Source organism: Thunnus thynnus, chromosome 8 (genome assembly GCF_963924715.1).
Source record: "Thunnus thynnus chromosome 8, fThuThy2.1, whole genome shotgun sequence".
NCBI lineage: Eukaryota > Metazoa > Chordata > Actinopteri > Scombriformes > Scombridae > Thunnus > Thunnus thynnus.
Genome location: NC_089524.1, coordinates 33,978,820 through 33,998,098, shown reverse-complemented (window position 1 = coordinate 33,998,098; position 19,279 = coordinate 33,978,820). Strand labels below are relative to the sequence as shown.

Sequence of the window (19,279 nt, the reverse complement as noted above, 5' to 3'; positions counted from 1 at the left end):
TCAGTGTTGCCACTGATTTGACTAAAACCTAATAACCCAATCAGAGCATCAAACATGCCCAGTCATAAAAAAGAAGATTTTCATTTAGGAGAGCAATTTTTCATTCATCTGACACATATCAAGGTAAGTGTAAATTCTTTTTACCAAGGGAAACCACCCAAATGCAAAGTAACCCAAATTATCACAAGCTTTTACCTGCGCAATCAAAGAAAACAATCAAAGAAGACCATCCAATCTGGGAACATTGTATGCACTAGTGCACACAAATACTAATCAATACAATGAATGCGGTTAAAAACATACAGTATCTCAATTATATTTCACAGAGACTACTATGGCTGTACACTTCCTCTAGAATAACGTGGCACCTTTGCTGCTGTTTTGCAGATTTGTGAACATGCGCCATTTAAACACAATATCAACCAAAATAATGGATTAAAACTAGATTTTTACACAGCTATATTTGCCTACTTAATAAATGCAGTTATTACTGTCTTTTATCTATTATATGTCTTAATACTATTTAATAAAAGACTATTCCTAATACTATTTTTTCTCCTGTTTATTCTGTACAAATAAAATACAAAATACAAATAAACTTGCTCTGCCTTCCACAAAAAGCACACAAATAACACAGGAGCCTTTTATGGCCCTTATCATGTCAATTGATTATGTTCTTAAGTTTTTGCATACATAAATTGAAAATCAAAATAAATCTTAGAATAGAACCCTTTGAATTACTGTCATACATATTTACAGTATGTGAACCTGCAATAATATTGCAAAAATAAAACTTCAGTTCGTTCAGTTTAGCCAAATTTACTCACATCCCTTCATAGCTTCTAGTTCCAGGCAATGACATCTCACAACTGTTGAGTGAGCCTCTCAGGAGTTAAATATTTCATTTTAAACACCCACTTAAAGTAAATTTGGTGAGTCAGCTGTTGGTAATGTGTGCACTAATATTTAAATGGTTTTGCCTGAACACAGAACCTTTTTAACAGCACTGTTAAAATGACAGATGCCATCCCAGCTGCTCAGCCAGGCTCTGGGCAATCCACTTGAAGTAGTTACAAGACAAAACCACTAGGGGGCAGTGTCGACACATGCAGCAGATGACTTTGGTAATTCTCATCAGCCGGTGTGAATGCAGCACACACACGTACACACACATTATTTATGATATCTGTACACACCAATGTTCTATCATTTGTGTGTGCCAGTGATGGCTGGAGGCGCTGTTGTTTTTGGTTCTGTGTCCGCCCCTGGTTTACCCCTGTGCAACAAGCACTGGAGTTATTATTTGAATACTTTATAATACAACAATCAAATACAAACTGAGGAGCTAAAGCTGCTGTGTTTTGTTGGAACTAGAGCAGGTGCTGCAGCCAGCATATCTGAAGACTTTTTTGCCCTGGGTTTTGCCTCTTAGGCTAAATACAGGCTGTCCTACCTTGCTGCCTTGCTGGTGGAGGTTGTTCAGTCAGATGGATAAGATAGTAAAACACAGTACTCCTTGTAGTCAAGATTCAAATACAACTTTATCTATCATCTTTATCAAGGAAACTAAACATGATTTTAACGAAACATGAGTTTTTTAAAAAACTTCATTGTGTCCCCCCACTTCTGAAACCAAACCGACAGCTTGCATGTACCCCTCTTTGATTTAAAAGATAATTCTGGTTTATTACAATTTGGGTCTAATTTCCATAGTTTTGGCCATCATTTCTATCAGTAATGATAATGCTGTAATGTCAACATTAGTAAAAAGAATTCCATTGGGTCAAGAAACACTAGTAGTCAGATGATTAGACAGGTGGTAAACAAACCTCCAGGTTAGACAAACTCATTTGGAAGACAAATCAAATGTGAAACATCCACTTCTTGCTTCACCTTTGACCTACTGTACTTACTGTTGTGTGCACTCAAGTTTTCTGTGAAATTAGTATTACAGACATTTCAGGTGCACTCACGTTCAGTTTGACCTCCTAATAAAGTGGTTTAGATCATCTGGATAAACTGTTTAACTGTTTAAAACCTACTGATTAATTATGGGAATTCTATTCTATCTATCTATTCTATCATAACCTATAGAAACGATGGCCAAACCTGTAATTAACCAGTATCATCATTAAATATTCAGGCATGTGATTGGCAAAAGACAGCTGGCGGCTAAAGGGTGCTTGTACTTTGAAGGTCGCATGCGGAAAATAAACATAAATGTGCATTCTCAATTCATCTTGTAAAATACACCAAACAATGTGCACATAATTCCGCTGCCCCCCAATTCATTTATTTTTTTTCATGGATCTGCATGTTTCACATTGGTCACATTTTCAGGTCAGAAAATCTGGAATTCCAGATTAATCCAGAAAAATCCCTGAATATTAGACAAATTACAGCCAATCAACAGTTACACAGTTAATAGGCCCTTATAAAAGGAGTACTACCAAAGGATAATGAGTGGTTTAAGCAGGGCTTCTGTTCTATTCTAATCTTCTCTAATGTACAGGTGATGATATACTGGTGTAAGCCTACTGTTTGAGTTTTTATCTTGCATCACCACAGAGAGGCACTGAGGAGAATGACTACAGCTGATATATCCAGAGGTCACTGGACACCTTCACTAATCATCATAATCATGTCTATCCCCCTCACCTTAATCTATCCTAATCCACTTTGTGCACTTTACAGACTGAGCTCAGAGAGAGCTGGAGCTCCCCTTATCTCAGTCCACTCTTAATTACTGCAACAGGAATTAGAGAAGAATTACAGGACACCCCTGCCTCCTTCCCCATCCTGCCTTAGGTGGAGGTGCCCAGGGGACTTCATTAGGTGCTGACAGCTGAGAACAAGATACACCCACCCTCTCTACAAGTAAAAACGGGAAGTCCTTATTCATTAGCCTCTGCTTTACTCTGCTAGTGCACTGAGAAGTATTTCCAATTAGTTTTTACATTTTCATAAAAGGTACTCTTCTCTGAGAGGCCTGTGATTGGCTGTTTATCTGACATACGACAGTATCAGTGCTGACGTCTAATATGTATGGTTGTTATATAGCTGTCACAATGGTTTGTTGACACATGCAAGAAGAAACCTTGCTTCAGAGAGAGGCAGACAGTCCAGGTTCTGTGCAATGTTAGCAATAGCTAGGTCTGTACTCTGATGTCATTACGTGTATTTGTATCTGTATTTACTGTGACAGATTTTTATGGCATTGACATTCCCACTGTTCATGTTGATTGATAGATTTAGAATATTGGTGTTATTCTACAGTATTCATCCGCTGCTGAAAATAGTCCCCAATAAATGCACCAGGAATCTATATACAAACTGACTGTGTGTAGCTTCCACTCTGTCACACAGAAGTGCCAGGTTTGGTCCCATCATGCCTTTATAGAGACCAAAACCAAAACCCATACTCACCAAATGTAGGCGCTACACAGACATGGGGCTTTATTCAAGAGTGTGGTCTTTCAATTTGAGAGCATGATTAATTGATTTCACATTAAGATTTTCCCTCAAAACCCTGCTTTCACACTCAAATAGCCCCTGCTTGCGTGCAGATTGCTCTGCTACTGCTTAAATTGTACGCTTGCACTCAGATATATTGTAGCTAGCATAGATTTCCTGCTCCAGCTTCAGCCCTTCTCGCACTCAGGCTGCTTCTGTGTGCTCGTGAAACATCCGCTCTTAGATTTCTGCTCTGCTCTCAGATTTTTTATGCAATAACCTTGTCAAAATAGGATGTCAGGTGTAGTGTTGACCAATGAAATGATCCCTGCCTTTTTTTTTCCTACCTGCATTCTGTGAAGACGCATCCCTACTCTGCCTCTGATTGGCTCTGACCCTGATATTTTTAGTCTAACCCTAACCATCTCATTCCTCATGCCTAAACCTAACATACCTAACCAACAGAAACAGCCTGAGTGTGAGGAGAAGGGCTGAAGCTGGAGTGCAGGAAATCTGTGCAAGCGACAATATATAAGCATACAGCCTGAGCAGAAGCAGAACAAATCTAAGTGCAAGCAGTGGCTATTTAAGTGTGAGGACAGGGTTTTGAGGGAAATAATTACAAAATCTGAGCATGAAATCAATAAATCATGCTCTCAAATCCAAAGACCTCGCTCTTGAATAGAGACGGGAAAAAAGCCCCATACACATAAGTACTGGGCAGATGGATAAATGTCCAGAGATAATTGCTACAGGCTAACTCCAAGAAGAATCAAAAATTGTAATTTTTGCATTTCTGTTTGTGTACGGCTTAAACAAACTAGATACAAGATGTTAATTAGTGAGCTGTAGAGGTGTTGATAGCTGTATTTTTGAACTTCAGCTAGAGTCAGGCTAGCTGCTTCCCCATTGCTTCTAGATTTATGCTAAGCTAGGCTAACTTACACAACATATGCTGAATCCAGCTGTGTGCTTAACACACAAAAATGAGATTGGTATCCAACATATTACTCTTAGAAACAAAGTGAGTAACGGTATTTCCAAAATGTTGAACAATTCCTTTAAGGTTAATTGTCAGTCAGTAGGTTTGTGTAAATATCTGTAATTACTAAATTGGTTCGTAACGTAGTTTTCATTCATTAAACTATAATAAAAGTAAAAGTAAAAAGAAGAAATCATTTCTCTTTGTACAAAAGGATTGTCTGACATCTGTCTCCTGAGGGCCAATTGGGTTAAAAATCATCATAGAAATGTAACAGTTTATTTCTCTGGCTTGTCACCTATCTCAAACAAGATATCCATTTATAGGAAGAAAAAACTGAGGAAATTAACAGGGCTGTCAGTGAGACCAATTTGTTTTGACAAGTCACACAACAAAAGGATGGGAGGCAGTGAAAGGCTTGAGTCCATGTCAGCCTGTAATTTACTGCTGTCAGCTGCCAGAGAAAAGGTCCACCTCCACGCTCATTAGAGGTGCAGTTGTTGAGAAGCTCCTGGTTAGCACTACAACCACCATCCTTAAACCAGAATTTTTAATATTTTACTCTTCTCTTTACATGTCTATTTCTGCGATGAAATGATTTCCGAGGACTTGCCTGTATCCGTCGATGAAGCTGGCGTTGATGTAATCGGAGCCCTCCACCCCTCTGATTGGCTGCAGGCAGACGCGGGTGGACTCGAAAGGCATGATGTTCACCAGGCGGTTCTTGAATTTGTTACACTGCAGGTTGGCACTGATGAATCTTGAGGTATGTGCTTTAGAGTTGGCCAGTTTCTGCGGAGACAGTGAGGAGGACACCCGATCCTCAGCCCAGAGGTGACTGTGTTGCAGCTTTATAACTACGCCCACCATCTCCACTGTCTGCCTCCAGTCCTTTAAAGTGCTAATATAACCAGTCTTAGTGGAGTGTGGTGTGTGAGCAAGGTTGTTAAAGGGCACAGGGAGCTAACATTCTTATTGATGCATGAAAATGATACACTTTGAGCTGATCCCCTTTGTTCTCTGACTTCAAATAACAGCCTGATGCCACACCATGTTAAAACTCATCCTGAAGACACTGAAAAGTCAAAACAAACCCACACACATTTGAAGTAGACAGGCTTGTGCCAATGTGTATCAAACCGATGAGAATAAAACTTTTGAATGCAACATCCCAATTGAGAGAGTGTTTTTTTTGTGTGTGTGTGTGTGGGGGGGGGAAGGGGGGAGCTTTGCTGACAGGCCCTAATGGGATTCCTCTGCACTGCAAGGGCAAGTGTCAATTTGAGAAGTGCTAGCAAAAGAATTTTGCAGTGAGCTGAGGATCAAAACCTAATTATGCTCTGTCCGGATTTACAGACGTCTTGCTTGCTTGAACAAGCAGCATAATTTGGGTCGCGTCATGGCCTCCCAAGACGGGACTGGTTAAATCACTGTGGTGTCGCTCAGTGTGCAGCGAGCAGCCGAGGACAGTGGAGTGCTGCAGCTCATCCCGTGTAAAACCACCTAACCCAGTAGGACCTTATCTTTAGGCTGTCAGACATCCAGTTTGAACCGTCCCTCTTCTCCTTCATTCTATCACTCTCTCCCTCTGCATTTCCTGCCTTCTCCCTCTGCTTCCGCCTGTCATCTGAAGCTCAGAAGTTAAGTTCTCACTGCAGAATGCTTCTCCTCTAAGAAGGAATTCATCTGTGTTATACAGGCTGAGGATGAAAATCCTTCCTCTCATCCCGGCTCCCACTGTATAATACAGTTAAATGGGCACTCCCATTTAGTATTGCACTCTTTCATCACTTTGTGGGGCTTACAAGAGACAAATTACAGGTAATTAATTAATTACAGATTATTCCTGCTTATTACAATTTGCGTCTAATTTTCATAGTTTGGGTCCTCTTATCTATTGGTTATAATAACATTGTATTAATTATTAAATTAAATTTAAGAGGTTACTGAGATATGGAACTCTGTAATATCACTAAAAAGAACCTAAAAAGAAAGAACTGATGGGCCAAGACAGTCCAGCAGTCAGATAATCAGACAGGTTGGACAGAATAGAAAAATGTACAGTATTTGGAAGAAAAAATGAAGGTGAAGAGTAGAATTATTATCAAAACTGTCCATAAACATCCATCACAGTTTACTATGGATGTGTTAAGAAAATTGAATACAGTATTCCAAGATGGCCCCCCATCCACACACATGAATGACAGGAAATTATTTATTGACATTACTCTACCAGACTTTTCAAATTTTGTTGGACTGAATTGACCAAATTCAGATTAGACAAAGGGTTATTTCTGGGTGTAACCCAACGTTTTTATTCTTTTAAAGACATTCTTTTGTAATGATTGTATATGGGAAAAAGTTTTTGCATCATGTGATCCTGCAGTACAGAGTGTGGCCACTACCCCAGAATCTTCTCACAAGCCAGCGCTGTTCTTGGGGGGTTGCACCATGGATGTAATATAAGAGCTGGATGCCGGATAAAAAATGGCGCCCATTCAGTCCTATAAGAATCGCTTGGCTGGGGCCAAAAAAAGTTTCTAGCTTCCGCATTGTGCGGCCCATTGATATACGCAGTAATTCTGGCCCTGCCCGTGGGAGAAAAACATTTACATTGTGATGACATCATGGTTTTTTAAATGGCTTTTTTCAGCTCAAGCAAAGTTTTACAAATATAAAACCTCCGTGGATCAAAAATTCATAATAGAAAGAGTCATAATTGACCTTGTTTGCAGTTTGAGGTGTCCTGTCAACAGTTTTACAGATGGTTCTTTTACAATGGTGGTCTATGAGGATAATGCTTTTTGGGCCGCAGGGGTATTTTTCGCTGCAATACCATGAGTGGCCACTGGGAAAGATTGGCTACAAGGCTGAGTGGCGGTGCCCTATTCCAGCTCTTAACATACATCCATGGGTTGGATTTTACAGACAGACTTCCTGCTGTCTCTCTCTGCTGTCATTGCAGTCTATGCCGCATCAGTACTTCACCCCTCCACCACCCCTCTGCCCCCATTGTCAAGGCCCTGTCTATGGTTCCCCTGGGTGGGGGGAACTCTGATTGGATGCTATTGATCCTTCTCCATTCCTATACATCCATTTCATTGACAGGGTCAACGCCGAAGACTATCAAAAAAAGCTTTTGAATTCATGTAAACTTTTGTCTTCCCTGATTGAATTAGTAGTAGTAAAAACCTCCTCAGATTGTTTAATTTAAATATGTTTAGGGGCCTGAGGGGTTAAAGTTACCAGTATTTTTACAACAACAACAATGACAACAAAAAAGAAAATCCAACTCTGAAAAATACACAATTTTATGTAGGAGACAATTAGTTTCTTTTTTCCTTAGTTTAATCAGCTCATGATCTGAAAGATTTATCTTGTGACCCCATTGGGATTCTGAACCCCAAATTGGGAAACGTGGCCTGGAGAGTTTATCATAACCAACATTACAATATTAACCACATTACAACCAAACAGTTATACAGTTAATATGTTCTTAGGAAACCATAATAGAGTTTATAACAGTCTCAAGAGATGTCACTTAAGCTGTTTTCTACACAGCTCTGTCAGAGCCACAGAAGACATCATACAGCTGTTTTCACATACTGAGTAGTACTCTCCATCATGAGCAAACTGTAAGTAAGATGTGTAAAATCAGTGGAGTTCCCCTTTAAAATACTTCACCAAGCTGTACAACTTTACTATGCATTCCAGCTGAAAACAGTCAAAAACAACAGGTACCTACCTTAAACTCCAGTTCCATGGCGGTGACAGTGTCTCCAGGGGGGATCTGGGTGAGCTTCTGGATGTGGGCGTACAAGTTGCGGGCGGGGACTTCTGTGTTGCCACATGTGGCAGCTTCCAGCAGGGCCTCGTGGATGAATATGTACTGATCCTCTGTTTGCACCATGTAGTTCCTCTGGGCTCGCATACACGTCACATGGCCGTAAATGTCCACAGACTTCTCATGTTTCATCCTCTCCAGCATGGCTTCGATCACAATGAAGCAGCCTGTTCGTCCCACACCAGCACTGGCAGAGCAAAAAATGATTGTCAAGTTGCATACAAAGAATACTGATACACCTGTCAACTTGTTTTCCCCATTTACACCCAATATAAATGGTGATTTATCATGCATGTCCATACCTATTTTGCAAGAATGGACATTACTTTAAGTGAGACTATCTTACTTTTGAAAGAAGAAATAATAGTCTTCCTCTTACAAATGAAAATGAATTCATAAGCAATAAAACACACTGCTGGATTCAATACACTCAGAGGTTTTGCTGCTACAACTTTACTGGTGGGTATGACCAGTAGCTTACAGTGGCTAATGTTAGCTGATATTAGCAAACTTTCGATATTGCTGTCATGTTATGAGCCCTCTTTACTTGAGTTACTGGTAAGGTGTCTTCAGACTGAATGTGAGGCAAGTTATAGGAATTTTTAGTGGCTTTTATTTTGTCTGCTACACTTACATTTAGTTAAAATGAATTATTGAAGAAAGTTTTTACCATGCCAGACACATGTTGTGTAATGAATACCATGGCATTGCCTCAGCCCTTCACTATGGCGTGAGGTGCTAGATTGTGACATTACTGCTCATCACTCCCCAGAAGAAGTGAAGTGAAAGTCTCTTGCACAGCAGGAGGGAACACTCTGCCTTGAGAAAACTGGACTGGATTTTCAGATCTTTGCCTCTCTTGTTCCTTTGATACGTTTGGTATAAAACTTCACAGCTGCAGCTGGGTTGGTAAACATGAGTGTGCAATGTGCAATGTACCAAGAATATCTGGATAGTTTTTTTTTCTTTTGGCATAATGAATCTTTAGTTGAACACTTCTTTTGTATTCATATCTATTTTGAATATAATAAACTGTACAGAAGGGGATAACAGTGCACACTGGATCATTTCCATTGGCTGGCATTGCTAATACCAATACTGGTCATTGCAAGTCAAGAACTGATTCTACTTGTGTCCTTTTTAGGGCTGATGAAAACATATACATTTTTCAAAAGGTCTGGTATAGACGAGGTGCTTCATAAATGTTCACTGACTTAGCAATGGTCTATGTTTGAAAGTTTTATCTATCTTTGTTTAACCTTACTATTTTCCTGATATGGTCGCCCCACGGTACACATTCCTACACAATTACCTGTGGATGTCTGAGCTCCTGAGCACCCATGGAATGTACACCTACAGTATGATTCATTGTTGGCACTTGATTGTACACATGAATGATAGAAATAGCTGTGAGAAGACTGACATGCCAACAACTCAACAGGTTAATCACTTTGTAAAGTGGATGTAATTGCTTAGGCATATTCAGAAAGTTACAAACACTGTTGGATGCCACTGGAAAGGTTTCAGATGCTGTTAGATAATTTAACACAGACTTTATTTGGAACACACTGAGACCTTCAGTATTGGTGTAAGAGGTAGTTCACCTGCAGTGGACCACCATGGGCCCAGCATCTGGAGGGTTACAGGCCTTGACTCTGCGTAGAAAGGCCAGTGTTGGGGTGGGATACTCAGGCACTCCATGGTCAGGCCAGGCCATAAACTGGAACTGTCGAACTTCTCTCTTCTCACTCGAGCCATTCTGTGAGAGAACAAGCACATGTGCTTTTGTTCATAATAGCAACACTGATATTCCAGATCTTAAATTTCTCTTCAACCTTATGGTGTCTTGAAGGCCACCAAAACCTGCCAGTTCTGGAGAGGGAATCCTTCGTTATACAGTATGAGATATTTCATAAGGTGTTGCAGGAAAATAAAACTAATCCTATTCATGCAACACATGAAAAAGTCCATGATTTGATTAGGTAGCCTTCAACTAAACTATATAAACATAAATGCATTGCAGTAATCAATTAATGGACTGATTAATGTGGGAGTCTCACATGATGAAAACAGATCAGAGATGCAAACCACCAAAGCCTTCCACTATCATGACTTAACGTCCAACCCTACATAGTCATACTGCATATACTATACATCCTGTCTACAGTTCTCACCTTATAGAGGGCAAAGGTGCGTACACTGTAGGTGGCCAGCTCCACAGTGTCCAGCATGGTCACCTGAATCATCCCATATGTCTCTGTGCCTCGACTAGGCCAATACTGGTCACACTTTACCTGCATACAAACACACATGGGTCATTTTGGTCATTAAAATAGTGCTGTTGTTGTTGTTATACACAGAGAGAATGAATCTGAGAGGGAGAGAGAAGTACTGAGAGGAGTGAAATTGTTACTACTCTGAAATTTGACAGTTCATCTGACCATCCCTCCGTCTATTGAACATCTATCCACCGACACTTGGGTCAAGAGGATGTTCACAAGTATTAGCCAGATTGACATGAAATTTGGTGTAGATATTCTTGATCCCCAGAGGACAATTCCTAATGATTTGGAAGAAAGGTCATGGGTCACCACCCTGTGGCCAGTCTCAAATCTAAAAACAAGATATCTCAGATTGCCCTGAAATTTACTGAGCACATTCACTCTCTCTATAGGATTAAACCTTTTGATTTTAATGAGCCTTTTCTTTAGTGTCATTCTCAGGGCAAATATGACATATTTAACACCACTACTGGAAAGACTTCATGTAGATTCCTCAAGAAGAAATCAACATTGTTTGTATTTATTGATTCATGAGTTTCTATTTCCCCACACACGGCAGTGAATGAGGGGGAAGGCAAGCTCATAGGCAGACTGGGAGCCATGATCAATCAATATAGACATTGTTAATAAGCTCAGAACATATAACAACAGGAGATTTGTGTGATTTAAACAGCTGTCTGTGCAGATTCCACTAAAAGCACCAGGGGAAAAAAAAAAATCAGACTGACACATTTAATAAAATGTAAACATATTTGTTCTGTGAGACACGAGAGGGACAGACTTGAAGAATGCTTCCTGTGTTGATTGGCTATAAGAAAGACACATTTGTCATATGTATGATTCCATTAGAGACTTAAGTATTGTAGAGTGTAATTAACATATCAGCATCTAGGAGGGCCTTTAGATTGTAAGGGAATCACTCAGTGCATTTACATGCACTTAAATAACAGGACTACAGTTGGCTTTCTGAGATAATTTGATTCTTTAAATATCATGTAAACATGAAAACCACTTTTTGTAATTGGAGAGGGGATTTCCTGGCTAGGTTTCTCATGAAGAAAGATGATTTCTTGGTAAACGCATAACCAGGCTTTTTCAGGACAAAGGTCTCAAGTGAGACACTACACTCATGCATCCTGAAGACATTGGCCGAGCGACTAGACTGGCAGCAGATAGACTCCAGCAGCAGCGAAGGAGCTGGAGTGCGACACAGCTGCAAGCAGTAAAGGAGCTGGTTTCTACAGCTGAACAGTTGGCTATTTGTAAAATTAAGAACTACGACAAAATAAGAAAGCTACGGTTCCAAAACAAGGTCAAGGTCAGGTGTGAGGGAGAAATCTGATTACTAACCTGCTGCATGTGTACGCACATTTACAGTATCAGCATCTTAATCCTTTAACAATAAGAGCTCTCTGATGCAACACAAAAAGGAGTAGCAGTGACACAGTGTTTAAACAGGGCATCTCAGACTAAAAAGACTGAGTCATAGAGCTAATTGGTACAATCAGCGTGTGCCCTGTTAGTGTTGCTGTTGTTATTACACTCTTGGCTGTGGGAGGGATGGACTCAGAGGGTGACAGTGGGGGACAGGAACATACATTTGGACATCAGTGCTGACTTGAGGGGACTGGTGGCCTCAGAATGCCAGGCCACAGGAGCTTGGCATAACAGATGGAGGGATTACGCTTCATAGACCTAGGCAGTGTGTGTGTTTGTGTGTGTGTGTGTGGTGGTGGGGGAGGGGGTGGGGGTGTTGTCTGGCGAAGGCCCGTGGCTGAGTGCAGGGCCACATGAGCTTTGGTAAAAAGGTGTGTGAAGAGCTTGTTCACCACCTGGAAAAAATCACACACAAGTCATACTAGAAATCTGAGATGCTGTCCTCATCAGAAAAACAACAGCATTGATCATTTGTCAGCATGATGGTTACATTTTTATGACAAGTGACCTCTTACCCAGCTATGTACTCCAGACCTTATCCCTCCTATATTTAACTAGGTATCTGTTAGCTAACACAGATTTTATGTTAGCTGAAAGGTTCAACATTCATGTAATGTCTTTAAGAGCCTGTAGTGTCTGTCTGAGGTCCTGGCTGTTGTCTGAAATGCTTATAGCCTTGTAGAAACATTGTCAGACCAGCTGATTGAATGTGATTTACTGCCCCTGCTGACACTAGTTATCACTCCAGTTCTGGTACATGACTGATTTTTTTCATTTCACATTTTTCACAATTCAAACTGCTTGTGGATTTTGGCTAGCTTACTTTCATTTCACTTACATTCATACTGGGTAAAGATTGTACATTTACAACAGTAGAACATTAATGTTAAGTTGTTGTGGTGATTTCATGTCTTTTTCAACAACATATGGATGGAAAATGTGGTGACTGTTTTGTGTGTCTTGTGATAGCCAAGTCCAGGTTAAACTACTATGTTACCCACACACCACACAACACAAGACACTGTATACCCATGCTGAAGCAATACCTAGACCCAAATGTTCTGTCTGTCAATGAGTTTATGCTGTTTATGCACCATGTAAGCCCACTAAAAAGTAAAATAATAAAGGACTTAAAACAAGATTTTCACACAACAGTGATTCTCAACCAGGGGTACTTCTGCAGTTTTCAGGATATATGAAAAGACTGTGAAGTAGCTCAACTAATTTCGAAACATAGAAATTGCAATTTGATTTAAAAAATCTGCATATTGAGTCATCTTTAACACCTGAACCTGAACACTACACTTTATGTTCAGTATGCATGAAAACTGGTTAAAAAGAAGCGAGCAGAGAAGTCTAAACAGTTAGCTAAAAGTCATGAAAAAATGGTTGAAATAGTTAGTTGGATGTAATAGACAAAAAGATGAAAAGATAAAATAATAATGATGATAAAGATGAAAAGATAGATGAGTGGTTAAAATACTGTATATATCTAATGCTTATAAATGGATATAATGGTAATATCTATTCTGGATGAAAGAGAAGAGGAACACACACCAGTGTTGCAGAGGGGCTGACCACCATGAAAGTGCAGGTGTGAAGGAAGGTAGTCACACACTGGAAGCCATGACATTTTGGGGTCTTCTTCAGGGTACTGTTATGTCAAAATGTTTTTTTTTGCATCGTGGCTTTGAGTGTGCAACTACCTTCCTTCACACCTCTAATATCTATTTTAATGATTAAAATGGTTAGAATAGATAGCTAAGAGTAATCAATAAATAGTTCTGCCACTCCGAGTGATAATATACAGATGCATGCTTGAACAAACTGGTTCAACGCTATATAAATATACTGTAGCAATATCCATTTATATATAATGAGTGTTAAATAAAATCCAGTTTTACATCAATTCAAATAAACACACTTGCAACATGACAGTTTGTGTTGTTGAAGGGTTACCTCAGCTCAAAGCCTGCCCTTCAGTTTATATTGTACTTGAGTGGTTGTAATTAAACAAGTTACCAAAAATGTGGGTCCCCTGAGGGTGTAAGGATCCCAGTGGACCTGCTCGCTTTCCCCACTTGATAATCCAGACTTTGTTCAGTTTGGTACAGTGAACATTGCTAGCTGCTAGTCTACGAGAGAAAAGTGTGGTCATAGCATCTGCAGTGGCTTTTGAAGCCATGAGTTCTAAGCTGCACCCCACTTTCATACTACATGGGACAATAGGACAAACACTACATATTTCAAAACTGGCTTAGAATCATATGTGATATAGAAGTGGGACACAGTTTTACATACTGCTCACTGCCATCTTGTCAGTTGTTTAGAATCAGAAAATTTGGGCAATGGTGCCGAGCCTGAGAAGAACTGAGGTTATGCAAACAAAAAGTAGTGACCATGGCTGTGATAGGATGAGATCTGTTTATTGGGGAAAACATTCACCCAAAACATTCTTTTGTCAAGACATAAAGGAAAACTACAGTTTCTTACACCACAAAACTGTATTCACCTAATTAATCTGAGAATGAGGCAATATTGCTGACAGTCCAATGGTTCAAGATACACAAGCTGTTTGACTATCAGACAGGTTGTAAACAAACCCCCAGATACGATAAACTTATTTGGAACTAAAAATGAAGAGTAAAATTACCATCACAGTTAAAACATGCTCGCTTCTCCTGTGCAATAAGGCATTATTAGCAACATTCCTTTCTGCTCTTTTTCATGCCCCATTGGATCTACTGTATTTGCAGAAATGTTGCCATGTTATGCAAACTCAGGAATTACATCACTTCTATAACTACAGTGTTATAAAAGTGATGGCCTGAGCTACAAAAATATAACCCATGTTGTTGTTGAGATAACTAAAGTTTCCCTTTAATATTTGCTTAATGACAGAATACTGTTACAAATCTTCATCAAGACACACATTAGAAGAAGTGACATTAACTATTGAGACTCCTATTCTCTTGTTGAGAAATAATTTTCCCATTTACTTCAATACAGACAGGATTTTCCTGCAGTCAGAATCTAGTGTTTAGTGTCTAGTGGAGCTACAGTTGATCTAAGGTCTAATCTGACCTCATGGAACTGCAGACACTTGTGCACTGACACAGTGCAGTTACAGTCACAGTGATGCTTCAGACTGCAGCATTTATATTATTTAGCAAGTGTTTGATGTTTTCTTGTTTCTGAAAGTGCTGTAATATATTTTACATTTTAATAAGTCATGGGACATTTCCCAGTGGTGAGATGGGATGAGCTGAGAGTGTAAATGTCAGCCTGTGACATTAGTGAACGCTGCAGTGAGTTAGTAAAAATGAACAGATAACACTGCAGAGGGAGGGTGATTGTGTTCTGTGGCTGCTTGTGGCCTGGTTTTACATGACTAGAAGGTGAATACCTGCTGGAGGGCACTGATTGGATACATGAGCTACTTAATGCTTGGTATTATAATAAATGTGCACATTCCAGTTGTGTTCTTCTCAATAGTCATTAATAGGAACAAGGCTTTAGGTGAGGAATCATTGTGCTTGATGGTGCTGTCAGTTCCACTCTGCACTCACATCTCGTGTATGTTTTCTTTCTAAGGATTGGAAAAACTACTTCCAAAGATAATCTATAATACTACTACCTGCTTAAAATGTAAAGTAATAAGCAATTCACTGAAATGCTGATAGAGCTAAAATGCAAATTGCTGACTCAGTGTTACTTTCTGTAAATGGCTGCTTTGTTTCCTGATTCTACAGATTGAGCGATTAAATTACCACAGTCCATTAAATAATTTATCCCAATTCTAAAGCTCTAAGTTCAATTCAGCTTTAACAACTGCTGTTTAATCTTTAATACAGTGCAGGACAGGTCAACAGCTACTGGACAGATTTTCATGAAATTTGGTGTAGATATTTAGGTCCCTTTATCTTTTCTCCCTTGGCCAAAATTTACACTTACACTGACAAACAATGTGGTCCTGCTGATCAGAAAACACTAATATACTGTAGGTTTTGGAGGACTTAAACACAAAATATGTAAGCTCTGCTGCTAGGGGTCTCTCAATCAAAACAATAACAAAAGATGGAGTTTGAGCCCAAGGGGCTGCTAATGTTTGCCCAGCTTGTTTCTCTGATAATTTAAGATCCAGACATCTGATGACTAAAATCATTCATCTGGTTAAAAGATAATTAAAAACGACCAACATCTAAAAAGTTTTTTGTAAAAATGTGTCTTAAAACTGAATAAATTTATGACAGTTTCTGGTGGACAACCACAACATACTCTTTGGTAGATGCCATTGTAGCGGACAACCACAAGGCCGGCACATGCATCTTGTGTGTGTTTACTCTTTAGTAGAGGGGTATGAGGCCATTGACAGGTGACCAAATGAAACGGACTGTCACCTTGATTAAAATTACTGATTTCTCTGGGTTTGAAAATTGTTGGAACAACAAACGGCTAAGTAAACTTCTGCACTGTCTTCAGAGTTAAATTCCTCAAATTTCCACAGGTGAATTGGTGCTTTTGACCAATTGAAACCATCTTAGTGACAGGAACCACAATAGAGGCAGCTATGATATTAGCTGTGTCCAGGTCAGTATCCCTACGATTTATGTTCATATTAGATGATTTTGCAGCAAAGAATTTACATTCACATATTGTTTGCTTTTTTAAATCCTGATCACAATCTTTCCCTAACCTTACCCAAATGTTTCAGTTGCCCTAACCTTAACAATATTGTAGTTGTATTTGCTAGTTAATTTTGTCATTGAACATGAGCCAAGGTTTTGCAAAATTGTTTAATATCATCTAGCAATAAAGTTGCTGTGTTGCACCATCCAATTCTATATAACTCTGTAGCATGGAAGTCAGCCAGTTTTGCAGACTATTTTGGCTGGCTAGCATCAGCAGGTTACCTGCTACCGAGTCTGTTACTCTTTAGATTATCAGCCACTGACACTGCACACTGTTACCCTAAAGGTCTAAAGTTGTTACAAAATTTTAATTAATTGTAGTTTTTTTTTTTTTTTACTGTAGCCGCACTGATTTTGATGCACATTAACAGCAATCCATTAGACCCTCACATTAGCAGAGACAGTGGACACAGAGACAGGTTGTGTTTGGATATCAGCAGCAGCCATTACCTCAGTCACAGGTTAGAGAGCACCTAATATTTCCTGCACCTCTGGCTGAACCACAGATGGGTGTTATTGGCTCTGGCAGAGGGCTGATGGTCTCTGTCAGAAATAATAATGGCACCCTGCTGTGGCACTCAGTTCTGCCCTTTGGTTGTGGAGTTATTAACAGTGTGAAGGAGGGCTGACATCATTACTCATATGAGCTCTGCCCCTGCCCTGCTGGCTCTCATCTGCCATACCTCATGTCTACCAACAGGGTGATGCTGTTGCAGAGCCAAGCTCTGGATGAATCTCTAACACTGGAGCTACAGCCTGATGTAGTACACTACAGAACAGTGTCTCAGTTGACTGATGTATAGGACACAGTCCTATTGTTCATCATGTTTTTGTGATGCTCAGAAAACTGTAATGATCATTTTACAGGTGTTTCTTTAGGAATTAGTGTGTATAGGAAAAAATCTTTTTGGTCCAGACAACAATTGCTCAAAAAGTAACCTGCTCTTAGATTTGTAAAGTGTGAGTTGTAGTAGTGAGCATAAGGATATATTTATATGTGTGTAAACAGTGTTTCAAGTAAGTGAGAAACATTATTTGTGTGAAAAGTGAACATTGTGGCACTGAAAGCAGTTCAAATTTCTGTCTTATCTTAAAAACCACAAACCTTTGTGCAAAGGTAGCATGATAACCACAGAGCCACAACGGCCACATTCATGTAATTATAGTTACATTATACTGAATAACAGACTGAATATCATAATTTACTGCATCTCTGTTGATGAGGTTTTTTGTGAGAAAAAAATATAAGTGGAGCTTTGAGTTGAGATGATTTTGTCAGAGTACAGTCAGACAGATGTGTTGAAGCAGAGCTGCTGCTGTCAGCAGGTACGCTGCTGCAGAGAGACAGAGGAGAGAACAGAAAGGCTTTTCTCTCTACTCAAGAGATTAGTTGAAAAATAAAAAATATTGAATGAATTATAATAAAGTAATTGTTTATTAATACATTGTTTATTTCATTTAGCCTACAGTGGTCTTAACGACTATTTACCATATAACTAAAGTACATAAGAAGTGGAATAACAGAGTGTCTGCAGGTCCTTAAAACGTACTAAAATTTAAATTATATAGATATTAGACTGTACATAAAGATGGTTCAGCTGAGCAGGAAGTCCCTGGCGGTGCTGCTGGACCTGGATGGGCTGCCATAATAATAAAATTAAAAGTTCTGACTCCATTTCTACTAGCTGTGTCCCAGTTGTCAACTGCAGCTGTCAAGGTTGCTAGGTAACAGGAGTGCTTTGTGATGCAAGCAGAGGGTGGGAACAGCTAGTGATGCAGGTGGAAATCCTCTGCAGACCAGACCGTCTCATTTAACAACGCTCATTTCCGGCCTGGCGGTCTATGAGAGACAAGCATTTGTAGACTGTGTCCTTCCAAAGATGCGGAGATCCTGAATTGGGACACAGCTATTGCCTCTTGCAACAGTACACAGCTCTGCCCACTGTTAAACATGATGCCCCTCATCTTTTCATCAGTAACAATCAGGCCACACCACCTGTGGACAAAGAGCCCCACTCTGCATCGTTAAGCAGTGGGCCTGGGCTTGTTTTTAAGGAGGTAACTTTAGTTTGTTTGGAAGAAAATGGATGAAGTGGTTGACTTATGCTATATCAATGATTTTTTTTGCTCTATTTATTTCTGTATCTAAAGTGCTTTGTGCCCCCAATTTGATAAATACACTGTATTGACTAATGTCTCCATGTATCATTTGTACTATTAGTCAACATGAGGCTCACCCGTGACTTCTCCTCCAGGCGGGTCATCATAACAACGGTGCAGGTCCTCTGCTCCCACACCATCCTCCAGAAGTCACTCAGTGTCTCGGGCAGCGGCCCCTGAGTAGCGATGTAAGCGTTCTGCTTCCTATAGCCGTCAATGTAGTTGGCATTGATGTAGTCGCTACCAGGAACTCCTGCAGGAAGGAATATGTTTGACAATGTTAGCAAGCATATTAAATGAGAGCATGTCAGAAAAAAGGAGGGCTTCTTACTAAAATATGATGAAATACACATAAAACAGAGGAACAAGGGAAATCAGAAATAAAGCTTGTTCTAAATGAAGGTCTGGTTCTCTCTGCAGTGGAGGTAAA

At 39.7% G+C, this 19,279-nt stretch overlaps 1 protein-coding gene across 8 annotated transcripts in view; it reads right to left on the bottom strand.

Moving 5' to 3' along the window:
• Window positions 1-19,279, bottom strand: part of ptprfa (protein tyrosine phosphatase receptor type Fa) — a 391,566-nt gene that overhangs the window by 9,534 nt on the left and 362,753 nt on the right. For all 8 annotated transcript variants that reach the window (XM_067598003.1, XM_067598002.1, XM_067598006.1 and 5 more), the window contains 5 exons: window positions 18,927-19,102; window positions 10,454-10,573; window positions 9,884-10,038; window positions 8,181-8,466; window positions 5,045-5,227 (listed from right to left, as the gene is read on the bottom strand). In XM_067598003.1, the coding sequence (XP_067454104.1) occupies window positions 5,045-5,227; window positions 8,181-8,466; window positions 9,884-10,038; window positions 10,454-10,573; window positions 18,927-19,102 (920 nt within the window). The remainder of the gene's footprint in view (window positions 1-5,044; window positions 5,228-8,180; window positions 8,467-9,883; window positions 10,039-10,453; window positions 10,574-18,926; window positions 19,103-19,279) is intronic.